The following is a 22901-nucleotide window of genomic DNA, read 5'->3' on the forward strand; positions in this document are numbered from 1 at the left end:
GGAAGAAAAATAAAAACAACCAAGGCCTGAAGCATGATCCGTTTATTTAAAATCAAAGCCTTTTTTTATCTCTAGCAGACTAGGGAGTCTTATACAGAAAGCTGAAATACAACTACATTTGCTGTAGCTGGACTACTGTCTACAGGGTTTTAGCTAGAACATATCAGATCACAACACAACTGTCAGAGCCAAGTCTTTAGAAGGCAGCTGCAGCTGCTTAAGCTCCCTTAAGAGCTACTCGGTACAGCCAGTGGAGCTACAGAGCTACTTGACTAAAAGCATGTATCTACTTTTGGAGAAGCTCATAGGTGGACATCTCCACTGGGCACTCACATCCAAGTGTCTGCAGTTTGGTGCTAAATTCCACCCAAGATAGATACACTACAGTACAAGATACAGGAGTCAGCAGGAAAAGGCATTGCAATACAGAAGGCAAAGTGTTTGAATTCAGGGCCAAAACCAGAATTCAAGTAGCCATAACAAAGTATTGCATTATTTATTGCTTAGGCTGCAGTCAGATGAATTGTTCCAGCTGCTAACAAGTCAGAGCAGAAGGTTACCATTCCAACCCTTTCTGCACTGCTTGCCATTACTCCATGCTAAAGAGAGAAGGTATGTCTGGTTTTAAGCCAGATCATTTTGGATAGCGAGATTACAAAGTGATCAAATCAACAATTCAGCCAACAGAACTCCATGTAATTTCTGGAGGGCAGCAGAGGGAAAGAGCAAGGATGGCAAGTGGCAGCCAGGTAAGGTCCAGAGCTGGTAACCTCTTAGAACCATTTACATCAACTCTAACCACATATGCCTGACCACTCATTTAGCAGCTGGTTTCATTCAACAAGACATTTGATATGGTCCAATGGACAGTCATACACCTAGACACATGGACTGACGTATGCAGAAGAGAGCGCCGCATCAAGTCACAAACCTAGTTCCAGAAATTGAATTCACGGTGATTAGGTACCTCTTTGAAACCAGAATCTGAGTGTCCCTGGGAACAGCCTACAGCAGCTTCCTGGTGACATGAAAGGTCATTTCTCATGTGACCCTGTACTTGTAAGACCAGGGAATGGGACAGTTGAGTTGTAGATTTTTCAGCTCCAAGGTTTTGCTCCACTGAGCCCATTGTCCAGGAAGATGCACTGAACTGCCAGCTTGAGATGGGTCATTCTGCAACCTCCCTGTGTAACTGGGGTCACTGTGCATGCAGGAAGGAATATGGCAATCATGGGGACTAACAAAGACTCATCATGGTGTAACTTCTGATGACTCATGAGCTTGCTTATAGAGATGTTGCATTGACAGGAAGGAAACTTAGGTTTGGTCAAACCTCAGCATGCCTTTTAGATGTTTTTAATCTGAAGATTATTTAATATCAAATTCATAGGCACCCCTGGAAGAGGGTTTGAAGTGAGTGTCCTGTTTCCCAGGATCAGCCCTAAATAGGAACGAGGATACCACTCCAGCCAAAAGCATTAAACAAAACCATTGCTGGTTGGGGGACCTTTCTGTGATGCAGGAAAGAATTTAAAACTCTTTGGGAGACTTAAGAACCCAGGACTCCAATTTTGTGAGTTAGTATGAAAGGTATCCTCTTCTATCAGCTATTGCTTGCACACATTTAGTAAAAAAGAACCATTCAGGGTGGAAGCAACCTCAGGAGGTCTCTAATTCAACCTCCTGCTCAAAGCAGGGCCAGCTCTGAGGTCAGATCATATTGTTCAACGCTTTATGCAGTTCAAGTGTTGAAAATCTCTATGGATGGAGTCTGCACGATGTCTCTGGGCAACCTGTTCCTCTGCCTGACTGTCCTCATGGTGAAAAAGTTTTTCCTTGCACCCAGGTTAAACCTCTCTTCTTTCAACCTACACCCATTTTCTTGCTCCTCCCACCATGTACCACTGTGAAGAGCCTGACTATCTTTTTGGTAACATCCTTGCAGGTACTGGAAGGCAGCTATTAAATCCTCTGTAAGCTGCCTCTCCCCTGAATTGAACAAGCCCAGTTCCCTCCGCCTATCCTCACTGGGAGATGTCTCCTGTTAGTTCCCTGGCCGTCTTAGCAGCCACTCCACTGAACTCACTCCAGTTTGTTAAGAGTGTTTCCTGTATCTGGGGTCCAAAACTGCATGCAGTGCTCCAGATGTTGGCTAACAAGTGCTGAGGGGGATAATCACTTCCCTCCTTCCACTGGCTGTGCTCCTGTTAATACAGGCCAGATGTTGGTGGCTGCCTTTGCTGCCCAGGCACACTGCTGGCTCATATTCCCTCTGAGAACCAAAAACCACACACAATATAAGCAAGCTGGTGTACCCCAAATACTCCTGTTGGAAAGACACCAAGACAAGGCACGCAGGTACACAAAAGAGTATATGCACTGAAGCCTGATCTCAAAAGCAGGTTCCTGAACTGCCCAGGAGGGATGTTACTGACAGTTTTGTTAGAGGGATGCATAAAATGGACTGGAAAATAGTGTGTTTATGTTCCTTAGATCCAACCTTAAAATACAAGAAAACATTTCTTCTAAAGGCCGTGGTCCTCTTTGTATAATGAAACTTTTATATGCAGTTTATTGAATAAAGATGCCTTTTAATACAAAGCTAAAAAACAACTCTGTATTCCCTTGCCATCAGCTACTGTAAAATTGATTTGGTCAGATAACTAGTGACTTGAAAATATTAAGAAAAGGGGAATTCAAAGCTACAGGTGCCTCCCTGGAAGATATGCTTCCCCAGCCACAAGTTACTGGGCTCTACACAGAGGTCACAGCGTTCATGTTTCTACAGCCTGTGATAAACTGTACTCCAGAAAAGATTAACTGGTCTGGCCTGAAACCTTAGAAGTCTATAAATTATAAAAAGCCAGAGAATATACTTGTATGTCTTACGACAGAGAAAATTAAAGATCTTACCTAACAAACACAAAATTGCAAAGTTGCATTCTGCTGCATCTTGGAAAACATTGTACTAGAAAACATTTAATTGATAGAACATAAAGAATCACAGAGCAAACCTGAATTATATTACTTATGCTTGCAGAGTACTAATATTTTACACCCTCTGGTCATGTTAATACCATATATTAGATTTGAGCTCTGAAAGCTGCTCAAAATAAAGAAGAAGTGAGAATTATGAAACTTTTCCAAGATGATTTATATTAATAATATCTGCCCACTCCTAGCACACTACTTAATATTAGATGTCATAATATAGCTTGTTTCCCCCCCTCTCTCTTTTTAAAGAGGGAATCTAGGAAAATGTCAAAAATTGTTCTTTAAACATTCTTATCAGGCACACTTTAAAATGTTTATCTTAGACACTGTTGAAGCATATGCGTGGGTATCTCACATTATATTACAGCCCAAAGTAAATTCTCAAAATCTAGACAGATAACAACCTTTTTTTCTAATAGAGAAATTTTACCCTAAAGAGACAAATGCACAGCTCCTACTGATTTTAATGTACATTATATACATGTCGCTGAGGGCATAAGATATTGCCCTCCTGCACAGCAAAATATTTGACTTTTCACGTCAATTCATCACAAACCTGAGTGGAGGTCTTGGTGTGCATCAAATAATTTTTGAAATCTTTCCTCTGCTTTCAAAGCCCGAATAGTCCAAAGTCCCTGGAGAGATGATGACAAGTGGGAGAACACCGGACTTCGAGCTACAAAGGGAAATGAGAGTAATTTAGCAACAGGTGAAGGACTACATTTAATCCTTTTTGTACCACACTAATCTTTACTCCTACTACTTTATATTTAACCATACAAGTTACTGCACTGCATCTTTCTAGAATAAATATGTCTTATCTTTAACCAAAGTCCTCTTACTCAAGTAGAATCAGTCAGACAGCCAGGCAGATTAATTCAGACAAGAATACGTCTCAATTTTCAACAATAACTGTCACTGAAAAAATTCTCTGAGCTTTATTAATGACATGAGGCACCCATGTTTGTTACTCACAATGCTTAATATTTCATATCATAGTCAAGCTAAAGTCAGGCACAAGAGTCAGATTAGGTCAGAAACACCATTACTATGTATGTGCATTCAAGGTCCCAAAGACCAGCAATTTAGAATGTTATTAACTAGCTTTACTTACAGATAGCTAAACTGACATACCTAAGGTTTATCATTATGCAAAACAGGAGTTAAGCATGTAATTCATTAGTTGAGAACCAAGGCAATAAGGAAGTTATTTGCATAGCAAAAGAAAAAAAATCTTTGATGGATTGTCTATGAAAAACAAGCATTTCACATAATAATAAGCAGGGTTCAAACTAACATTAAGTCCCGCCAAACTACATACTTGTGGATTCTAGACGTTTAATATCTCTTGAAGTGTCTAAGAAATATCGTCGAAGAAAAATGAAAAGAATAAATAGTGGAATTAAGGGAATGAGTATCCAAGGAATCACTGCCACAGCCACAGCCACCACACCAAAAATCTGTAGGAGAGTCTGCAACACAATAGAAACAAAATAAAAAACTCTTTGCCTGAAGAATTTAATTTAGAACAAATATAAAGCTATTTAACACTACTGAAACACTTAAATATTTAAACATAACTACGAAATTTAAGAGCAGATGCATTGTGTAACATATGAGTGACATCTATTTTTAAGCAAGTTGAAGAAATTACAGTAATACCTAATTTGACTGATTGTGCAGTTTATGGTTTTCTTCCGCATTATTTGTTCTTTAAGAAATGTCTTTACAAAACTGGTTGACTGAATATTAGTGTCTTACTTTGTGGACTACCCTGTGACTGATGTAATAAAACAAAAGATCATTAATGAAAAAGACAACTAATCTTTAATGGATCCAAGCTATATGGTGAATCAGGGATATGTTTTTTCACTCCAGGTAAAAAAAACTGGTAAAGGACTGACTTGCAGTTGAAAGACTTGACAGCTGGAAGAATGATGTTCAACATAGACTTGTAGCTTTTTTCCTAAAAACAACTTTGTCCCATTTAAAAAGAAAACCCAGTATCAGAGAAAGCGAGCTTTATCTTCCCAAAGGACTCACTGGGGGTGTTACAAATAAGGTGAAAACATCAAACACTACAAGGAGAAGTGTCACGTGAGGCTCATTTTACCTGGCTTACTTAAGAGTATGAGATGAACAGCTGAGCTAAACCTGAATTTACTCTTAGAAAACTAGATATAATGTGGAATGAAGCTTTGTGGCTTAGGACAGTGGATCCCAGCCAACTTTCTGAATTAAATCTCACACTTCCTGCAGACCACTTCACATCCTTCACATCCAATTTCCAGTTTGAATACACTATGAAAAGCAGTACCTGCACACAAATTTCTTTCAGAACACCAGCTGTGTGTGTATGTACGTATGCATGCCAGGAGTCCGGGCGTACTGAAATCAGGGTGTGTCCATTTGTTCTTTAAAAAAAGGGAATACCCCCTGCCCCATCAAAAAGGAAGCCACCCTGTACAAAAAACCAGACAACTCAAACTCTAGCTCAACACTAAATTCCTGTATTATTTTCATTAACAAACTCCTTAGAAATGACAATATTTTCTAAAATGTCTCAATTTTAGGGACTGCAGAGGAGCAACCTTCATCATCATCACGATATGATGCACAAATAGATTCCAGCTGAACTTTGTGGCTGCCTGATTTTTGGATGCCAAAAACGCATTAGCGACCACTGGGTCCTGAGAACGTGTGTCTTAAGCAAAAAGGCTTCTGTCCCTTTATCTGTGCATCAAGTTGAAAAAGTTAAGCAACATGTCAGCTAAGGTTAGATACCAGAGAGCTACCTGGATTTTCAAACGCTTCCAAGTGGAAGTGCCTATGAAACACTGCATCTCCTGTTGCGCGTCTGGTAGCCCACACGCACAGGCTCTAAAGCCAAAACCGAGCACAACCTTTTCCCCTGCATCTGTTCTTTTTTCTTGAGGCTTCTCTGACTTTACCCTAATTTCACCTGACCAAACAGCAAACCCACACACCTTTTGCATTACAACTGCGTGAGTCAGCACAATTCAGTCTTCGGCTCTAGGCAAGATCTTAGCTCGTGATAGATTTATCAGTGTAACAGCTTGCATCTCACAGATCCTGAAAGCACATTATAGGGTCTCATAAATCTATTAAGGAAAATAGCTATAGGGTAGGTATAGGGTAGGAGCTCTGAAGGAAGCTGCATTACCACCATGCTGCTCATCTGTGGGTTAAGGTATTGACAGCATCATGTTGTTTGACCTTCTAGATACATAGAGTAGATTGCAAACATTTACCGAGATTTCATCAGGAGGAGGTAAGGTGGCAGCGAGAGTGCACAGTATTTCACTTGGATCAATTATGCACATGGTTATGTCAGCACAAAGCAAAACAAAGCACCTTGATTCCTCACCAGTGCTGCTGTCAGCCCTTCTCTACCTTCTGCTTCTCCAGCTTTCTTTAAAACCCTGTAAGCGTATTTCATTTTTATCGTGGGATGAGAAGGGAAATAAAGATTCCTGACCTCTTCCAAAATTTCTCCCGTCTAAATTACTGTTTTTCCCAGTACTGCTCATTGCCTCTGCCAAGCCTGTCAGCCATCCACATGCTAGCTAATTTCTAAAGGCTCCCTCACCTCCATCCTCAATGGTAAATGGAGATCGAAGTCTGCTCCTTCCTTCTGACAACCCACTCCCAAATCTGCTTTATATGCCTGCTGCCTTCCCCTTCTCCCTCCGCCACCTCCTAGACAGTCACAAAAAAACAACTGAAGTACTTCTGCCTCCTCATGCCATCAGCTGCAAACCTGAAGTGAAGCACTAAGGAAAGCTGCTTCAAGGAAAAGAATTCCGAGGAAAAGAAAATGTTCTTCACAAAAAATAAAAAAAAAACCAAACTGAAGTTTTAGTGATGATAATCTACAATATGTTGCAAAGTGCCGGTGGGGGTGGGAGTGGGAGTAGAACTATTAGGATCCAGCTCATGTAAACAAAGCCTTGCTACAACGAAAATACAGGGAAGGAAAAGATGGTTAGGATGACTAAAGTAAAAATCTGACACCGCCTTTGGAAGGAATTTTAGATGAGCCTGCACCACCTTATCATTATAAAAATTTATGATAGGGTGGATCAGTCATGTGTGTTGTTTTTTTGGAAAACCAAACTTGCATATAAATTAACTCTTAATGAAGTAGTCTGAAAGCCAGACACAACCATTTGCAGACTGTAATCATATAGTTACTACGTGAGGTAAGGCAAAGGTTTTAGTTCCCAAGTTTCACAAGAGACAACAAACCTCTTCAGTGGGAGACTGCCCCAACTTCTAGTAGATTCACTGAGTGCAAGCAGGAGGACCCAAGATAATCAGTAGGCTGATGATAATGATCACATGAGCAGTCTGACCGCTCTCCTCTCTGGAGACAAGCAGTGAGCTAGGTATTCAATTCGCACAGCAAGAAACGCTCAGGACTGGATATCTAGACCTTGTCTAGCAGAATCAGCTTACAACTGAAAATTTTAAGCGTGCAAGATTTCCCTACATAAAGAAATATGGCCTACAAAATCAGTATGTTTTACCGTATTTCTTAATTTTAGCATTTAGAAGTCTTCTGTAACAACCATGCAGAAAACAATAGCCAAATTTTAAAAAGATAGGAGCTCATTAATTAAATCTTATATCAATTGCACAGTATTGGAAACAAGGCCACCTTACACACAAGACAACAGATGCACAGACTACCGAGACTGAAAAGACCCGGATGGAGAAATCTAATTTGCTTCCAAATGGAGCCATATTGTCCAATGTCCACCTTCAAATTTGCTTCAGTTTTCCTGGAGAAAGAAGACTCTCCCATTCACAGACTGCGAATACTCTATCCCTAGAGTACAGAAAAGCACATGTTGTTTCTGTTAGAGTCATCCTCTTGCTTGCAAGAGTCCTGAGAGATTTCTCTCATGCTTTCATCAGCCACTCCCTTCACTGTGGCTTATTTTTCCTCAAGAAATCTCCTGCCTTACTGTCTCACTAGAGCAAGCATAGCTTCCTATAACCCTCTGGGGAAATGAATGCTCTGATCAGCACATTCACTCGTGAAATATGTGCTTTCCCTTCATCTTCTGATGACCTACATATTCATAATTCTTATAGGTGCTGAGAATGATATCCTAGAGTTTCTATCTCAAACAGGTCTCGATCTAGGAAGAACAAGGTATTTCTGCATCATAACCACACAATAGAAAAGCATTTAATGTGGAGTTAAAAAAAATAAAAAGGATAGACCCATAAAAATCTGGAAAAATATTGGAATTGCACACTATAAGCCACACATAAATCACAAGCTATAAGCTTTCTTGCAGAAACGATACCATTTATAACATGTTACAGAACTTAGGAAAAATTCTAAGCCATCTGAAGTCATTTAATAAAGTTGACAGGACAAAAATGCAAAAGCACAATTTAGAGAGTTCAAGATGTCTCATAAGAATGTCTACCCTTCCATCCTGCAGATCATTGCCGTTCCATATCAGTTACATCCTGAGCTCAAAATTTCATGTTTGGCTCAAGTCCTTCTTTGAAAGAGGCACCCAGCCTTCACGTAGAGGTGTTTTGAACCCCTCAGGTCTGCCGACACTTTGTTCCAGTGGGTAGGTACCCTCACTTCTTCGAGTGCTTTATCTCCTCGTGAAAGTACCTATCAATCACCTCTGTTTTCTCTCTAACAAGCTCAACAGAGTCAGATCTTTTGAGGTCTTCCATTTTCTTCCATCATTCAAAAAGAAATTTTGGCTTTTTTTTTTTTTTTTTTTCTTTCAAATGGACCTTACAATTTATTTCAGCATCTCTTTTAAAATATAGACATAAGGGGTACCACGCAATTGTGTGTCTGTGTAAGTGCCTAGTGTGATGTGTGATGCCAAGCTCGGTTTGACAGCTATGATACAGCACCTACTACTGCAGGAACCACACCCTTCTGGACTTGTAGCAGGTGACCTGGGATCTCTAATGAATGAGTGGAGCCCAAGGAAGGGGCTTTGAGACTCAGAAACCTGAATGGGGGAGTCTACATGTGACCTACATAGGCAAAGCTCCTGTCCTATTTGGCTCAATTTAAAAAGTCATTCAGCTGACCTTTAAGTGGATACCTAGTTATCCTATGGTTGAATATTTCTCGAGACTCCACTAACTGTATTCACTAGATGACCTCTGACTACAGCAAAGTAAGCTTCTAAAGACCAACAAGCAGACACCTAAATTTTGATGACTGAATCTGCAGTCAAAGCCCATCCAAGAGCTGTGGTGTTCCAGGACTGGTTTCACCAATATTTAAGCAGTCTCCACCAGGCTCCTACTCCCTGAACGCCAATACACACTCCCAAGGATTATATTAGCCCATGGACACTGCCAGGAAGCCATACTAATTTAGTAATAGCAAGAGTGCATATCCTGCATATTCTGGATTTCAAGTTTGTAACCGTAACTGCATTAACTTAGGGCACTCTCAATCAGGTTGTGCTGTCTGAAGTAAAGCCAGGTCAAGAAACTACAAAACCCAGCTCTGTTCGTACTTGCTTGGCATCACCCTTCCTCCTTCTCCCCTCCCCGACTAAAATTATTTCCTCGTTGGCTCTGCCAAATAACTGCACACACAATCAATCCCTAATCCAGCTGACATTTTTTTTTTAACACATTTTTCAAACCGGAATGTTTGGACCAACTGCCCTGCAGCTCTGTTAAAGCACAACTGCCCAGGTGGCTGGTTACGCTGGCACACCAGAGGACAAGCTTTTCTGGGGAGAAGACATTGCAATGAGCAGATCAGAGCGATAAACACTTCACTCAGGCCAGCTGCATCCAGAGCAGCATACTGAACCACATCATAGATTTTTTGCATTTTATTTTCTCCTTTATTACAAAAAAAAAAAAGCCAACCAGGAAACATTCAAATAGAAACCCTTTACCTTTGTACCATAATCCTAGTACATAAACAGCTCTACTTCATTTTACTCACTTAAAGTGGCTGAATTGAGGCATGTAGTCTTGTCTTTACCTTTTTAATGAAGTTATGGGTTTTCTTTTGGAACTGGTTAAAAAAAGTACATATGGTTGTTTATACTACTGCTTGCATCAAACTGTCAGGAACAGATTTGTCTTGAATGAAAAGGCAATGAAGACTTATGAGCACAGGAGAAAAAGTGTTGCACATAACTCCAATATTTAAAACACATCTCAGACGTTGTCCTTTTCTGAAGCAACCAGTGACAGCAATCTTTGACAGGAATGACAGCTCTCAGTCAGTGTTAATTCAGCCTTAGGAAAATGTGCATCCACAAGAAAATTGAGAATATAAAGACAAGGCAACCAATGCACTGAAAGGGGAACAAAAGGCACAGCTGGGAAAGAAATTTGTAATTTCAGATAAACTGAGTGAAAGAAAAAAGTAAGAACTAAATACTGCCAGCTCTAAAACCTTCAAAACCAGCAAGCTCATCTTATCTTCTGCGAGACACCCTCCCTTCCTCTGAATCCTGCTATTTGCAATTAGTTGACAAGAGGTTACCTAACTAAATCCATATGCTGCTGCAAATGGGCTGAATACATCTGTCAGATACACCACAGAAATCTATTCAGAATTCCCAATCACATTCTTAATGCTAGTACCTTCTATTTGTTCTTGTCGCTATACGATAGTCTTTCTGGATCATTGTTTTTCCAAGAGAATAAGCATATACTCAGCTCCTCAGGGCAAATGTTTTCTGTGCCACCAACATGCTCATTCATTTGACTTGGCATGCATTTTGCCATTAAGTGAGAAGCCTTAATATTTGTTTGAGATCATGGCAAACTGTGTCCAATTGTTCTTTAACAAGTGACCTTATAAGAAAAAGGGTGTTTTCTTTAATACATTGGCACAGCCACCACTCTGTTGTATTTAAACAGCACCCTATCATCATTAATCTCTTGCCCTACAACAAGGGCTAGAAATAGGCTTTCTGGGCACCCTGGGCCAAGAGGCTTAACTATCTTATGGAGGTCTCGATCCCAATAGCAGTTCTCAAAAATCACGGTCCATATGTTGTCTGAGACTTCCAGATATTGATGCTTTAGAAACAGATGCATAATCAAGCTCTGGGGTTTGTGATTCTACCAGACACTCAAAACACTCATCCTCTAAAACTCCGCATTACAGTCCTACATTGTATAGAGTTTATTTTCCTTTCCATAATAAATTATCTTCACTCATGTAAGAAGTCAGTTGCCAGGGCCCTTTGGCCATGATAATAAGTTACTTCCAGCTAATACAGATTTTCCGTGAAGAAACAAGCTTTTATCAAAGCCAAAGCTATGGCGTCTACTTATGCATCTCTACATGCAGCTCCTGTTCATACCCACTGTACACGGAAACCAATACTGTCAACACAAAAAAAGAGAGTGCCAACACCCATTCTTGTAAATGTCTGCGGACAATGTATATTTCTATTTATAAGCAGTAAAAACTCAACAAGGACCTTAAATTTTATTTTCTCAGATGTTTTTCTTCTGTTGCACCTTGTGCCCACTAAACACTTCTGCACAAAAGTGTTCTCAGTGATTTGGGCAGCAAGGCACAACTTTGCAATGAGGACCTATATAAAAGTGAGCGGTCCTATTCTTGATAGTTATAACTTTATTCTGACCTCCCTATAAAAATGATATTAAAAGTTAGTAAGTTTTGTTGTTCAGCAGTGCTAAGTTTGTTGTTTTCTCCTGTAAATGTCCACAGTCCCTGGCTATATTCTCACACTGTTCTTTTCCCAAGGAAAAGAAAGAAGGTGTGCACACAAAAACTATTCACGCGAACTATAGTGCTCTTTGTACCATGACAAATATGTTATATCTTCCTGTGGAACACCTCAGATGCCAGGCACAATTTTACATGGTAGCTTGAGGAAACGGCATTAGTCAGAGAGTGTAGAACATGCACACGCACATGCTTTGCTTTCTCAACAGCTCTTGCCAGAACGTGCCTGGAACAATACAGAAAAAATTGTCTGGCACCACCCAACCCTCCCAGAGTTACTCTTCTTCTCAGGTAGCGGAAAGCATCCCTTTCCATTATATTAATTTAGGGGGGTTGTGACTCCAATACTCCCCACCGTCACCAAGTGCAGTCACTTTGTTGGCTGTTCCACTTGCTTCAAGATTCCAAGAGCAACGCATTTTTATATCTCCTCTGTCAGTCCCTGATGCCAAATCACTCATATTTTTAAAGGAAAATAAAGAATGGCTTGACAATTTCTGCTGCACCCCTACCTCTTAGCAGCCATTTCTAAAACTCTCCCACAGCTATGTAAGCCCAAGGCAGCCCCACTGAGCATAGACCCTGATTAAATCAAAACATTTGATTCAACAACAGGTGCTTTTCTCTTCAGGACTACCACAGATGGTCTATTTCTTGCTTTGTTCTTTGCTCATATGTTCAGCACTTTATCAGCAGAGGCTGATTCACCGATATTTGTCGTCAGTCTTACCCCACTTACAACCTTTCTAAAAGCAGTTTTTCTTTCAGTGATAATTATTGCTTTCTTTCCACAGAAGAGGCACATACACATAGAACAAAAAGAATCAATAAATATCTCACTGCTTTCAGGCTATTAGGTGGCAGGAGGCAGATCTTACAGGTTGGTACAAAACGATACAAAAAATGGATAGTAAAAGGAGTGGGAAGGGATAGGCCTTCTGACATCTCAAGTACAAAACTGTGAATGATGGGGTACTAAACAGGGAACGGACCACAGAAAGCAGCCAGGTTCTCATGCTCTCCCCAGAGAGCACCTCCTATTGCTACTGCTGGAGAAAGACCACTGATGTAGATGGACCGCTGCTGTGACCCGGCACGGCGCATTCTTATGGTCTAGTCTATTAACTTATTTGTTAGAAATACTGTCCGGTGTTCATGTGAGGAATCCCTCTGAGCTGCTGCTGATGTTATCATAACCTTTTCATCCATGCTGTGCACATTTTCCCCCCCTTCTTCCAAATGTCTGGCAAAATTTTGCTTACCACAAATGCTGCCGCCCCAGATGCTGCAGTTCTGCAAACTCTGTCTTTGAGCTATATGAACTTTCCTGTCTCAGGCCTCTTGTCCCTCATGGCCATAATGCCAGAGCAGCCCTGCGCCCTCCCCAGGAATACCTCATTTTCAGCTGCATGACCTTTTCTGCTCAGCCAAGTCTAATTGTTTTGCCAGAAGTCAATTCTGGGTCTTTCAGCAACTTTAAAAGCTTTGTGCTACATTTGAACTGTGGGCTCTTCTGTTAAAAAGAGTATCAGTTCTTCAGTAACACAGCTCTTCAGCCTGACGGCAATTACAAGCTTTTAAGCATTTTACTGTTTGTTCTTGCTATTTTAAAGACACTATTCATATATTTATTTTTAGGTGGAATTAAGTACTACTCATATTTCTGTAAGTTCCACAGTGGCCCCTCTGCCCCAGTTAAATGAAAACGATGAAAAATATTAAGGACTACAGCATCAGCTATCCTAAGAAATAAAACTACCTTCTGTTCTTTTCTGATCGCACTCTTTCATAGCAGATACGCAAAACTGCTTTTTAGCCTGTCTCTGGATTTTTTCCCTAACTTCCCCAGAGCTTTACCACTCTGATAGGGCTATAAAAAACTACTTTCCTATTCAAAATAAACTCTTGACTCATAATTCTTCACTACTACATTCTGTTCAGTGATCTCACAGCTCCAGGGAACTTAACAGTGGCTTGACGCTTTCAGCAACCATATTTTAACTAAAACCAGCACCAGCCTCTCACCACCACCACCAGGTTTTACCTAGTTCAGCCATCCTCTGCAGGTGCAGAACCCAGTGGCATCTAAGAAGTAAACAGAAACTTCCTTGGCAGAGAACACACATTATTTACTGTGGTAAGCGCATGCTCATTCATAATTTGTTACAAAGATGCTCTAAGACCATCAGGCAGACTTTTCAGAAATTTATTTATCACAAGCCATGAACAAAGACACGCTTACCGAAGTAAGTAACTGATACCTGATCTGACCCCAAAATCCAGACTTTCTATCAGTGAGAAAAATGAAAAATTATTTTCCTCAATATCACATTATTTTCTCAGTATTATGTTTAACAGAAGGATGGACAACTGAATCGGGTACCAAAGCCAGCACGTTTTCAGTTTTAGAAGAGAAGATCTAAACCCATTATTTTAACACGAGTGACTTTCATAGTAAGAGAGCTCTGCTTGTTTAAACATTAGACTGATTTTCAAACTCAATAAGAAAAACAGAAAGAAAAAAAGGTTTAGGGACTTGAGTGTGGAATAAAGTGCAATCACCCAGCATCCTATTCTTCCACAGTGCAGGAACAGCTATTATTGAGCCCTTGAAAGAGCCTTTCTTAACACGAAAATTCTTACTATTTCAAGACTGCAGTCCAAATTAATCTTTTTTTTTAAATGATACAAAACTATCCTGTAACGTAGATGTAACACAAAGAGGTATAAGCTTCCCAAAGACATGTGACATTCAGTTCCCAGCTGAACTCTCATCTTTTGCTGTATAAAGCTGCCCACGCTGCAGGCTCTACCTTTTGAAGAACAAACTCATCTGGAGTTTTCAAATCAGCTGCAGAGTTCACCAGGCAGCCACGGTATCAGCTTCAGCAAGAAAAAAGTTCTTATGTTCTGCATGAGATGCACACATAACGCTGGCAGCACGTTTCTATGAGATGCAGTCTTTTTCTTTTTTCCTCTTCTAAAGATAATTCCTTGTCCCACATGTTTGTTTTGGGCATAAACATGCATAATGATTTAACACACACACGCACCAGCTATATGGCTTAGTAATTCAAATTACCTCTAAGTTTCTCCCTCCTTGAATCAAAAGTGTAATCTCCAGTCCTTTTGCCGAACAGTAAAATCCTGATTTGTTTGTTAGCACACATTGTCCTATCTATAGTATATCAGTAGTTTAAGGCAATCTAGAAGATTTGTACTTATCACCATTTGGAACAGGATTGTTACACTCCATGACTGACAGCAGAATTAAAAGATTTCTAGCTACTGTGAAGTGTTAGAAATGTTAATGATCTTCAGAAGTCTTAAAAATAACTATCAGTTTGAGCTACACATGTGAAAGGCTGCAATAATGCTTAAAAAGTTGGTCAAATACCTATAAATAACAAAAATTCCCAAAAGCAGTAGTAGTATATATAGAAAGATGGACCAAAAACAAAAGGAGAAACTTACATCACAATATTTCTTTGCACTCTTTCACAGTAAGAAAAGCAAACAAGAAAACACTTTTCAACAGATGAAGAGCCCCAGACGAACAGAATCTCTCTCTGGAACTTTTATAAATTCCACCTTAACCAAAAGGGAGGAAAGTTCCAAACCACACAGAACAGGGGCACATCACTGGACTTCCATACAACTATCCAGCTTTGTAGCTGAAAATGTATTGAGAGTGATCTGATAAAGAAAACAGAGGAGCCAATTTGGAGAAGACCCGACCTAAACCTGATAGAAATTTTGTATTTACAGATTTCAGTCCAACATACCAAAATACTGCAAGAACAACTACATTTTTGTCTTCCTGCCACTAAGCTAAATCTGCTCAAAATGTTAAAGAAATGAAGAGGAAGACTGCATCTCACAATGCTCATATGCTCTAGAAAAAGAAATAGAGAAGACAGAATTCCACTAAGTGAAAGCTAGCTTTAGTTTTCTGACTACTATATTCAAAACACTGATATTCCACACTTCATTGAGAAAATGGAAGGAACAGCCCAGTAACAAAAGTACTGTCTACATTTATCATATAAATGGAGAAGTATAAAAACTAAAAGGAAAAGAGTTTAGAAGACAAGAAAAGCGGAGAAGTGGTAAAGGAAACACAAGGAAACAAGGTGACAAAAAGGTAATGAAAACATATTTTTCAGTATTTTTTTTTCTTTCCCATGTTAGATAATGGGTTACATCTTAAAATCATATTAATACTAAGTAAATACAAACTCTAAAATATTTAAAAAATTACTTTATGTTCCTACACAAATTAGTTTTGTTACTGCAATGATATCTGTTGCCTTGACACTGATATGTAGAGAATGAGATGCATACCTATTCTTTTAAAAATTCCACACACTATCATAAAAAGGAAAAAAAAAATGGGGTGAGGGAAAGGATTGGGCTGGGTTACTTAGGACTGCTATAGTGAGAACAGACCTTTAGCCTTCCCTAGAAAACTGAGGTCTGCGTATAAACAGGAATCCACCTATTAGCAGTAACTCCAGACTTCACACATTTTATCCTATACACATACCACCAATCTGAGTAAATACACCGTCCGTATGATGCAAGACACTCATCCTTACATTCAGAGGAATGTGATGGCACGTACAGAGTAAAGACCAGCACAGCTTTGGCATAGATTATCTCCACTGCTGGTCACCATCAACAAGACTAATTGGCTACTAGGATTCAACAATCAAGGCATTCAAGGACAGAGGAATGAAAGATCAGTAAAGAACTGCATTATTTAGACAAGGGTATGTGCTAAACTCACAGATCCTGCGTGTTGGTCTTGGAGACACCAGTGCAACCCAAGCCCCCTCTTCCTCCTCAACCTCTCACCCCTTTTTTTTTTTTTTTTTGGGGTGGGGGGGGTGGGGGTGGGAAGGAGGATGGGATGATGACGACCAGGCAGGCAGGGTGGACAGTTTTTTGTTTTTAACAACAGTGTATAACCCCTTCCTATTTCAAAGAAAATAGCAAAACTGAAGGCACATACGAGTATCAAATGACTATATAAAAAATTCAGTTTTTATCACAATAATCATTTTAACCTTTTCTGAAATTAGAGCTCGAAAGGAACCAATGAAAAATATATACCCCTATTATTTTTCTTTAAGTTTTAATCGGTCTTTCATTATGCGCTAGCAAGATGCACTGTAGTATGCATCTTGGGAATGTACAGTTAGACAATCAGTTCCACAGAGAAAAAGTTCAGTGAGATTTCAGTAGTCAACTGGGTTTTTAAACTTATTTGTTTTTAATTTACACCTCAGCACAGCTGCAGAATCTTGTGATCTAACCATCAAGCAAAACCACCAGGATTCAGCAGAAGGGAAACCAAAAGGTGTCTCCACAATGCAGGTCTGCTCTACGTGCCAGGCTAAAGAGAATATGCTGACACTTAACATAGATCCCACCACTGGTTATTTTCTCACAACATATTTATGATCATATTTTAAACATACACATGCAGACACACAGAAAGAACTATTTTTTAATGAACAAAAGTAACTCTTAAAACTCACACATGCATACATACAAAACCTGGCTAAACTGGAAAAACAACAACAAACCCCCCAGAACCCCACCTCTCACAGAAATCACAAAATAACAACGTCATTGTTAAACTAAAAGACCCTGGAATTCCTTCTACACACTTTCCCTGACATCTTCACACAATAAAATGCAGGGGTCAGTGGTACTGAAACAAGGAATGGCAGTTCCACTCTTGTGCACATACGAAAGCAAGTGACCCAAGCTATTATTCCAGTCTGAGGCACTTTTTGTTCCTAATATCCAGATGCAGCAGCTTTTTTTTTTCCTTTCTTTCTTTTTTTTTCTCTCCCCTCCAAAGAAATGACTGTGGACACCTCCTTCACATTTTCCTTTTCTTCAGCATTTTCACTTCATAAAGCTGCAGTCAATGTGTTTTGTGTGTGGTGAGAAGGGAACGGCACATTCAGTGGTGGTCTCAGCCACAGCCTACATTGGTGGCTCAAGTAGTCTCAGGATTAGGTCTTTGTGTGTGATGAAAGGATATGAAAAGTCAGTTATTTAAACTCAGTCAAGCTGTTGATTTTGGGGAGGAAAAAGGTTTCGCAATTCAGTTTTCCTCAATAAATCACTGCCCTTTTCCAAGGGCAGCTGCAGATAGTTCACATGTTCACAGTGTTCTCCAGAAACACAACAGATCATGATTTTTTTTTTTCCCCCCAATCCAACACAGGGGAAGAAATCAAAATGAAGGGGCCATCACAGTAAGTTACTCGAATTCAATAGAAACTAAAGCAGAAAATCAACTCTGTTATCAGGTAATGAGATCACTGAAGAATTAAAAGGACAAGAAACTGCAGGAAAAAACCCACCCTTTAAAATTTATCCTGATAATTAATGAAACAAACCAGAAGTCTCATATATATTTCTCCATCCTATGTATTCCATCAGTTTATAGATACAATTTTCAACCAGTAGTTTATCAGTTTGGGCATGCAGCCTGCATCACCTAAGACCACAGTTTAAAGATGTTAAGCCTCTGCAGATCTATCTCAAGGTAAAGCGAGCTTCAGGTACTAAAAACAAGCCTTTGATGAGCTCTCAAAAATATAGCATCCAAAGTACTGGCCACTTAGGAATATCCGGGCTAATGTGCTAAAATATTATCAAATATGTTGGATTCTTAGTTCTTAATACTTCCTCATTAAATTCTGTTATTCTATGCCTTGGCTGACCTTTTCCCAAATTAGTATTAGTGCTGCACTGAGCTAGAGATTGCTATGCATTTTAACCACAACATTTTAAACTACAAGTCCACACCTACCATTGAAGTCCACACCAACAGAACCTTGTGCTCCCATAGACCTTAAGGCAGGAGGAGGAACAACACTTGGATGCAACACTGAGTACATCAGCTGGTATTTTCAGAGGAAATTAAGTAACAGAATCCCAGTCATCTTAACTGGCACCTGACTTCCTTAAGTCCTTTTGGACTCATCTTCATAGGTAAGCTTAGGACATGTGGGTTAGATGAGTGGACCCTGAGGTGGACTGAGAACTGGCTGAACAACAGAGCTCAAAGAATCATGATCAACAGTGCAGAGTCTGGTTGGAGGCCCGTAACTAGTGGTGTTACTGGGGAGTCTGTGCTGGGTCCAGTCCTGTTCAACATATTCATCAATGACGTGGACGAAGGGACAGAGTGTCCCCTCAGCAAGTTTGCTGATGATACCAAGCTGGGAGGAGCGGCTGATACACCAGAAGGCTGTGCTGCCATTCAGCGACACCCGGATAGGCTGGAGAGCTGGGCCAAGGGGAGCCCGATGAAATTCAACAAAGGCAAGTGCAAGGTCCTGCACCTGGGGAGGAACAACCCCAGGCACCAGTACAGGTTGCGGGACGACCTGCTGGAAAGTGGCTCTGCTGAGAAGGACCTGGGAGTGCTGGTGGGCAGCAAGGTGACCCTGAGCCAGCAATGTGCCCTTGTGGCCAGGGTGGCCCATGGTACCCTGGGCTGTATTGAAAGGAGTGTGGCCAGAAGGTTGAGAGGGGTTATCTTCCCCCTCTACTCTGCCCTCGTGAGACCACATTTGGAGTACTGTGTCCAGTTTTGGGTTCCCCAGTTCAAGAAAGACAGGGAACTACTGGAGAAAGTTTAGCAGAGAGCTACCAAGATGATCAGGGGCCTGGAGCATCTCCCTTATGAGGAAAGGCTGAGAGACCTGGGTTTGTTCAGTGTGGAGAAGACTGAGGGGGGATCTCATCAGTGCTTATAAATATCTAAAGGGTGGGTGTCAGGAGGATGGGACTAGGCTCTTTTCAGTGGTGCCCAATGACAGGCCAAGGGGCAACGGGCACAAGTTGGAACACAGGAAGTTCCACCTGAATATGAGGGAAAACTTTCCTGTGAGGGTGCCAGAGCAGTGGCACAGGCTGTCCAGAGAGGCTGTGGAGTCTCCATCCCTGGAGACATTCAAAACTCATCTGGATGCTGTCCTGTGCCCCCTGCTCTGGGTGTCCCTGCTCAGTTAGGGGGGCTGGACGAGATGATCTCCAAAGGTCCCTTCCAACCCCTGCCATTATGTGATTCTGTGACTTACTTATAATATGATCAAGTTCATATCAAATAAGAAAGCCTTTCTGCAATTATTTGTGCTTGGTATCTCTTTGAGGCTGCTGTCAGGCCTACCCTCTGACTAAACTAATGAATACATATATAAAGCATGTATATCTAAATGAAGTAGATGTTTAAATCCCCTTAGAGAGTTTTAAAGCACTGTAATGGCCTTCACACAAGTAGTCCATTACCTGAGGAGATTGTAACTTAGTTGGAAAACACCTGCCAAAAACCATGTAACTCAGGAAAAAGAAAAGGAGTTGCAGAACTGAGGCCAAGGCTAACAGTACTAAAGCAAGTGATAAAAAATATTTGGGATCACAAAAAATCCCAAACCCCACCATCTCCACTGAACAACTTCATTCAGCTTTTTGACTATCTGAATCTACCTACAGACATTAACTACAACCTATTTTTACATATTTAGTGCCATATTTAGTAGAAATAACAAGTGTCAAAATGAACAAAGAATTGCTTTTTATTTTATTTTTCAGAAGAGCTTGTGTGGAACATTATGACCGGCCAGAATCCATTAGAGAAGATAAGACCTAGGCTTAGACTGCGTACTGTAAAGTTTATTTTTACTTTAGTGAGCTTTGAACTGGACTGTTAGTGTACAATTAAAGATACCTCAGTTGAAGTGCCTAACTTAACCTTTGCTTTCTTTTCAGTTTCTATACTTCTCATCTACCCACATAGTTCTGCTCAACAGCCACGTAGTCAAAGGTAGCCACAAATGTGTTCTCACAAGAGACTTATTATTTATAAATCTTGTGGATATAGCAGTAATTTCTACAAAAAAGACAGTGCACTGTGTTATCATGACGTGTCTCATATGCTGTTAAGTTTCATAAGTTCAGAAGAAAAAATTACTGCCTCCTCCTAGTGAGGAGTGCCCCTCATGCCCCATAATCTCTCCAAAGTCAGGTGTGCTACATTTTGGTGCACTTAAGACCAAAGAAAGAAAGGATGGCAGGAAACTTCAAACATAGTAAGAGTTACTGCTTTGGGAGCTATTGCAAAGCAACAGTTTGCAAAATCTAGCCAAATTTTCAGAATAATACACAAGGTCTATAATGCATTTTTGTGCTTGCCACATATCAGTAAAAGCAAAAATAAAAGTTAAGCATACAGTAACTATCCACTGTCTTGAAGAGAACCGACTGCTTCTCCTTCGTTGACTCAGTGGAAGATGTAAAAAACTCAACTCCTTTAGCTCAAGGAATTAATTTTCATCCAGTATAGCTGTCTAGACTAATCACGTTCATTATGACTGTTGTGCAGTGTATAAATCTTATTAGGGACTCCAGAAAGAATATTATAAAATTTTCGCATTGCCTTAAAATCTATACTCAGTGTAATTACAAAATTATCAAAACTAGTACTTTTTTTTTAAACTTATTTATTTGTAGGTATTTAAATGGGTTCATATTGTAGTTTTTGGGTGTCCAATCACATTGTGTTTATTTGTGCAGAAATCATACACTCACTTGCCAATATAGTAAAAGTGTGGAATGCTTCACAGTGATCCTAGCAATAACTCAGAAAAAGGACCACTTCTTCAATGCAAATCCGCTCAAGAAAAGCTTCTACACACAAAGTAAGATGAACCAGTTACTGCATTGTTTATTAAGTTTCACTTGATTCCTCCTGACAACCATTTAAACAATGAATGTTGGGAAATGTCTCTCAAAGAATCAACAACAATGGCTGGGATCAGAGCTTTTATATTTAGCTAATACTGTTTTTAGAAAGGAGAAAAATATTTCTTCCTGAAGGGATTATAGGAAGTCTTATAAAAGACACCTGCAAACAAAACAAGCGACAAAAGATCTCTATCATAATTGATAACACTTATCCTTTGTAAAAATCTGTGCTTCTTCAGAAATAAATATCACCTCTTTGCTATTGAATTTCAAAAGGCCAACAAGCCTGCTGATCAAGAACAGTAAGTTTTAGAAAACCTGCCCAGAAGGAAGTGCTTTTGTCTTATGGATAGCAGCACTTTATTAATCAACAGTAAGTTCCTAAATTTTCTTTCTCCTATGCCAAAGGACATTTTTTTTTAAAAGAAAAACTTTTCACTTAAAATACAAACTTCAGAATTTGACAAATTATTCAATAGCTAATTTAAAAGAAATGCACAAAGTAATCAACGTGAGGGGAAATGTTTACGAAATGCGGTTTACAGTAGGATCGTGAAAGAACAACACACTCACATCTGGAGCAGCCGCCTTCATTGTTTTATCACAGACCAGTTAAGCTTTGGTAAACATATACTGCCTAAAGTATCTACACACTGGTCAAGTAACTAGGTTCTTCAGTTCACTAGTAGATGATTTGGCCCTCTGTATGCGCCAAGCATACAGGTGACCTCCTTCCTTAGCTTTCTTTTGGAGCAAACCAGTTGGTTCCCTCAGAAAAAAAAAAAAATTAGAGAGTGTAATTCTCAAGACAGTTTGCTTCAGGGTCTGCTCTAAAAAGGAAGTATGGACAAGACCACACCAATTTTGGCTCTCTCCGCTTATGCAGACTTCTCCAACATTCTCCCAGCAAATTTTGCATCCTCAGACAACCCCACATGCCTTTAAAACACATGCCAGGGCATGCAAAACACCCACGCAGTTTCTTGCTATAAAAACACCATGCAAGTGGGCTGCAACACAGCTCTCTCATTATTGTAAATGCACTGAACTAAGGAAAAGGGTTAATCATTTTATCTCAATATCACAGGACCCAAAGGATGCTCTGGCCATGAGTATTATGTAGCATGAACATACACAGTGCGGTCTGCTATAAAGGTGACAAACCTATGCAAATACAAACCCCTCTGAATTGCTTGGTTTAATGGCCAAGGAGCACTACGCAGAAGAGATGGTTTTGACTTCATGGATGTAAATCCTATGCTAAGAGAAGAGGAGATGGGTTGCAGGACAGCCTGAGCTCCCAGCCAGAAAGAAAGGCACATATGTATTGTCCCAAGAGAGCTGAAATAAAGTCAGATATTCTGTCTAATAAGACAGTTAA

The 22901-nt window shown here is 40.0% G+C and overlaps 1 protein-coding gene across 1 annotated transcript in view; it reads right to left on the reverse strand.

The window, feature by feature from the left end:
* The window catches only part of ABCC4 (ATP binding cassette subfamily C member 4 (PEL blood group)), a 153337-nt gene that overhangs the window by 42241 nt on the left and 88195 nt on the right, over nt 1-22901 (reverse strand). Inside the window, exons 21-22 of the mRNA XM_075089741.1 lie at nt 4316-4466; nt 3551-3670 (exon numbers count right to left, since the gene is read on the reverse strand). Coding sequence (XP_074945842.1) covers nt 3551-3670; nt 4316-4466 — 271 coding nt within the window. The remainder of the gene's footprint in view (nt 1-3550; nt 3671-4315; nt 4467-22901) is intronic.

Source organism: Phalacrocorax aristotelis, chromosome 1 (assembly GCF_949628215.1).
Source record: "Phalacrocorax aristotelis chromosome 1, bGulAri2.1, whole genome shotgun sequence".
NCBI classification, from domain to species: Eukaryota; Metazoa; Chordata; class Aves; order Suliformes; family Phalacrocoracidae; genus Phalacrocorax; species Phalacrocorax aristotelis.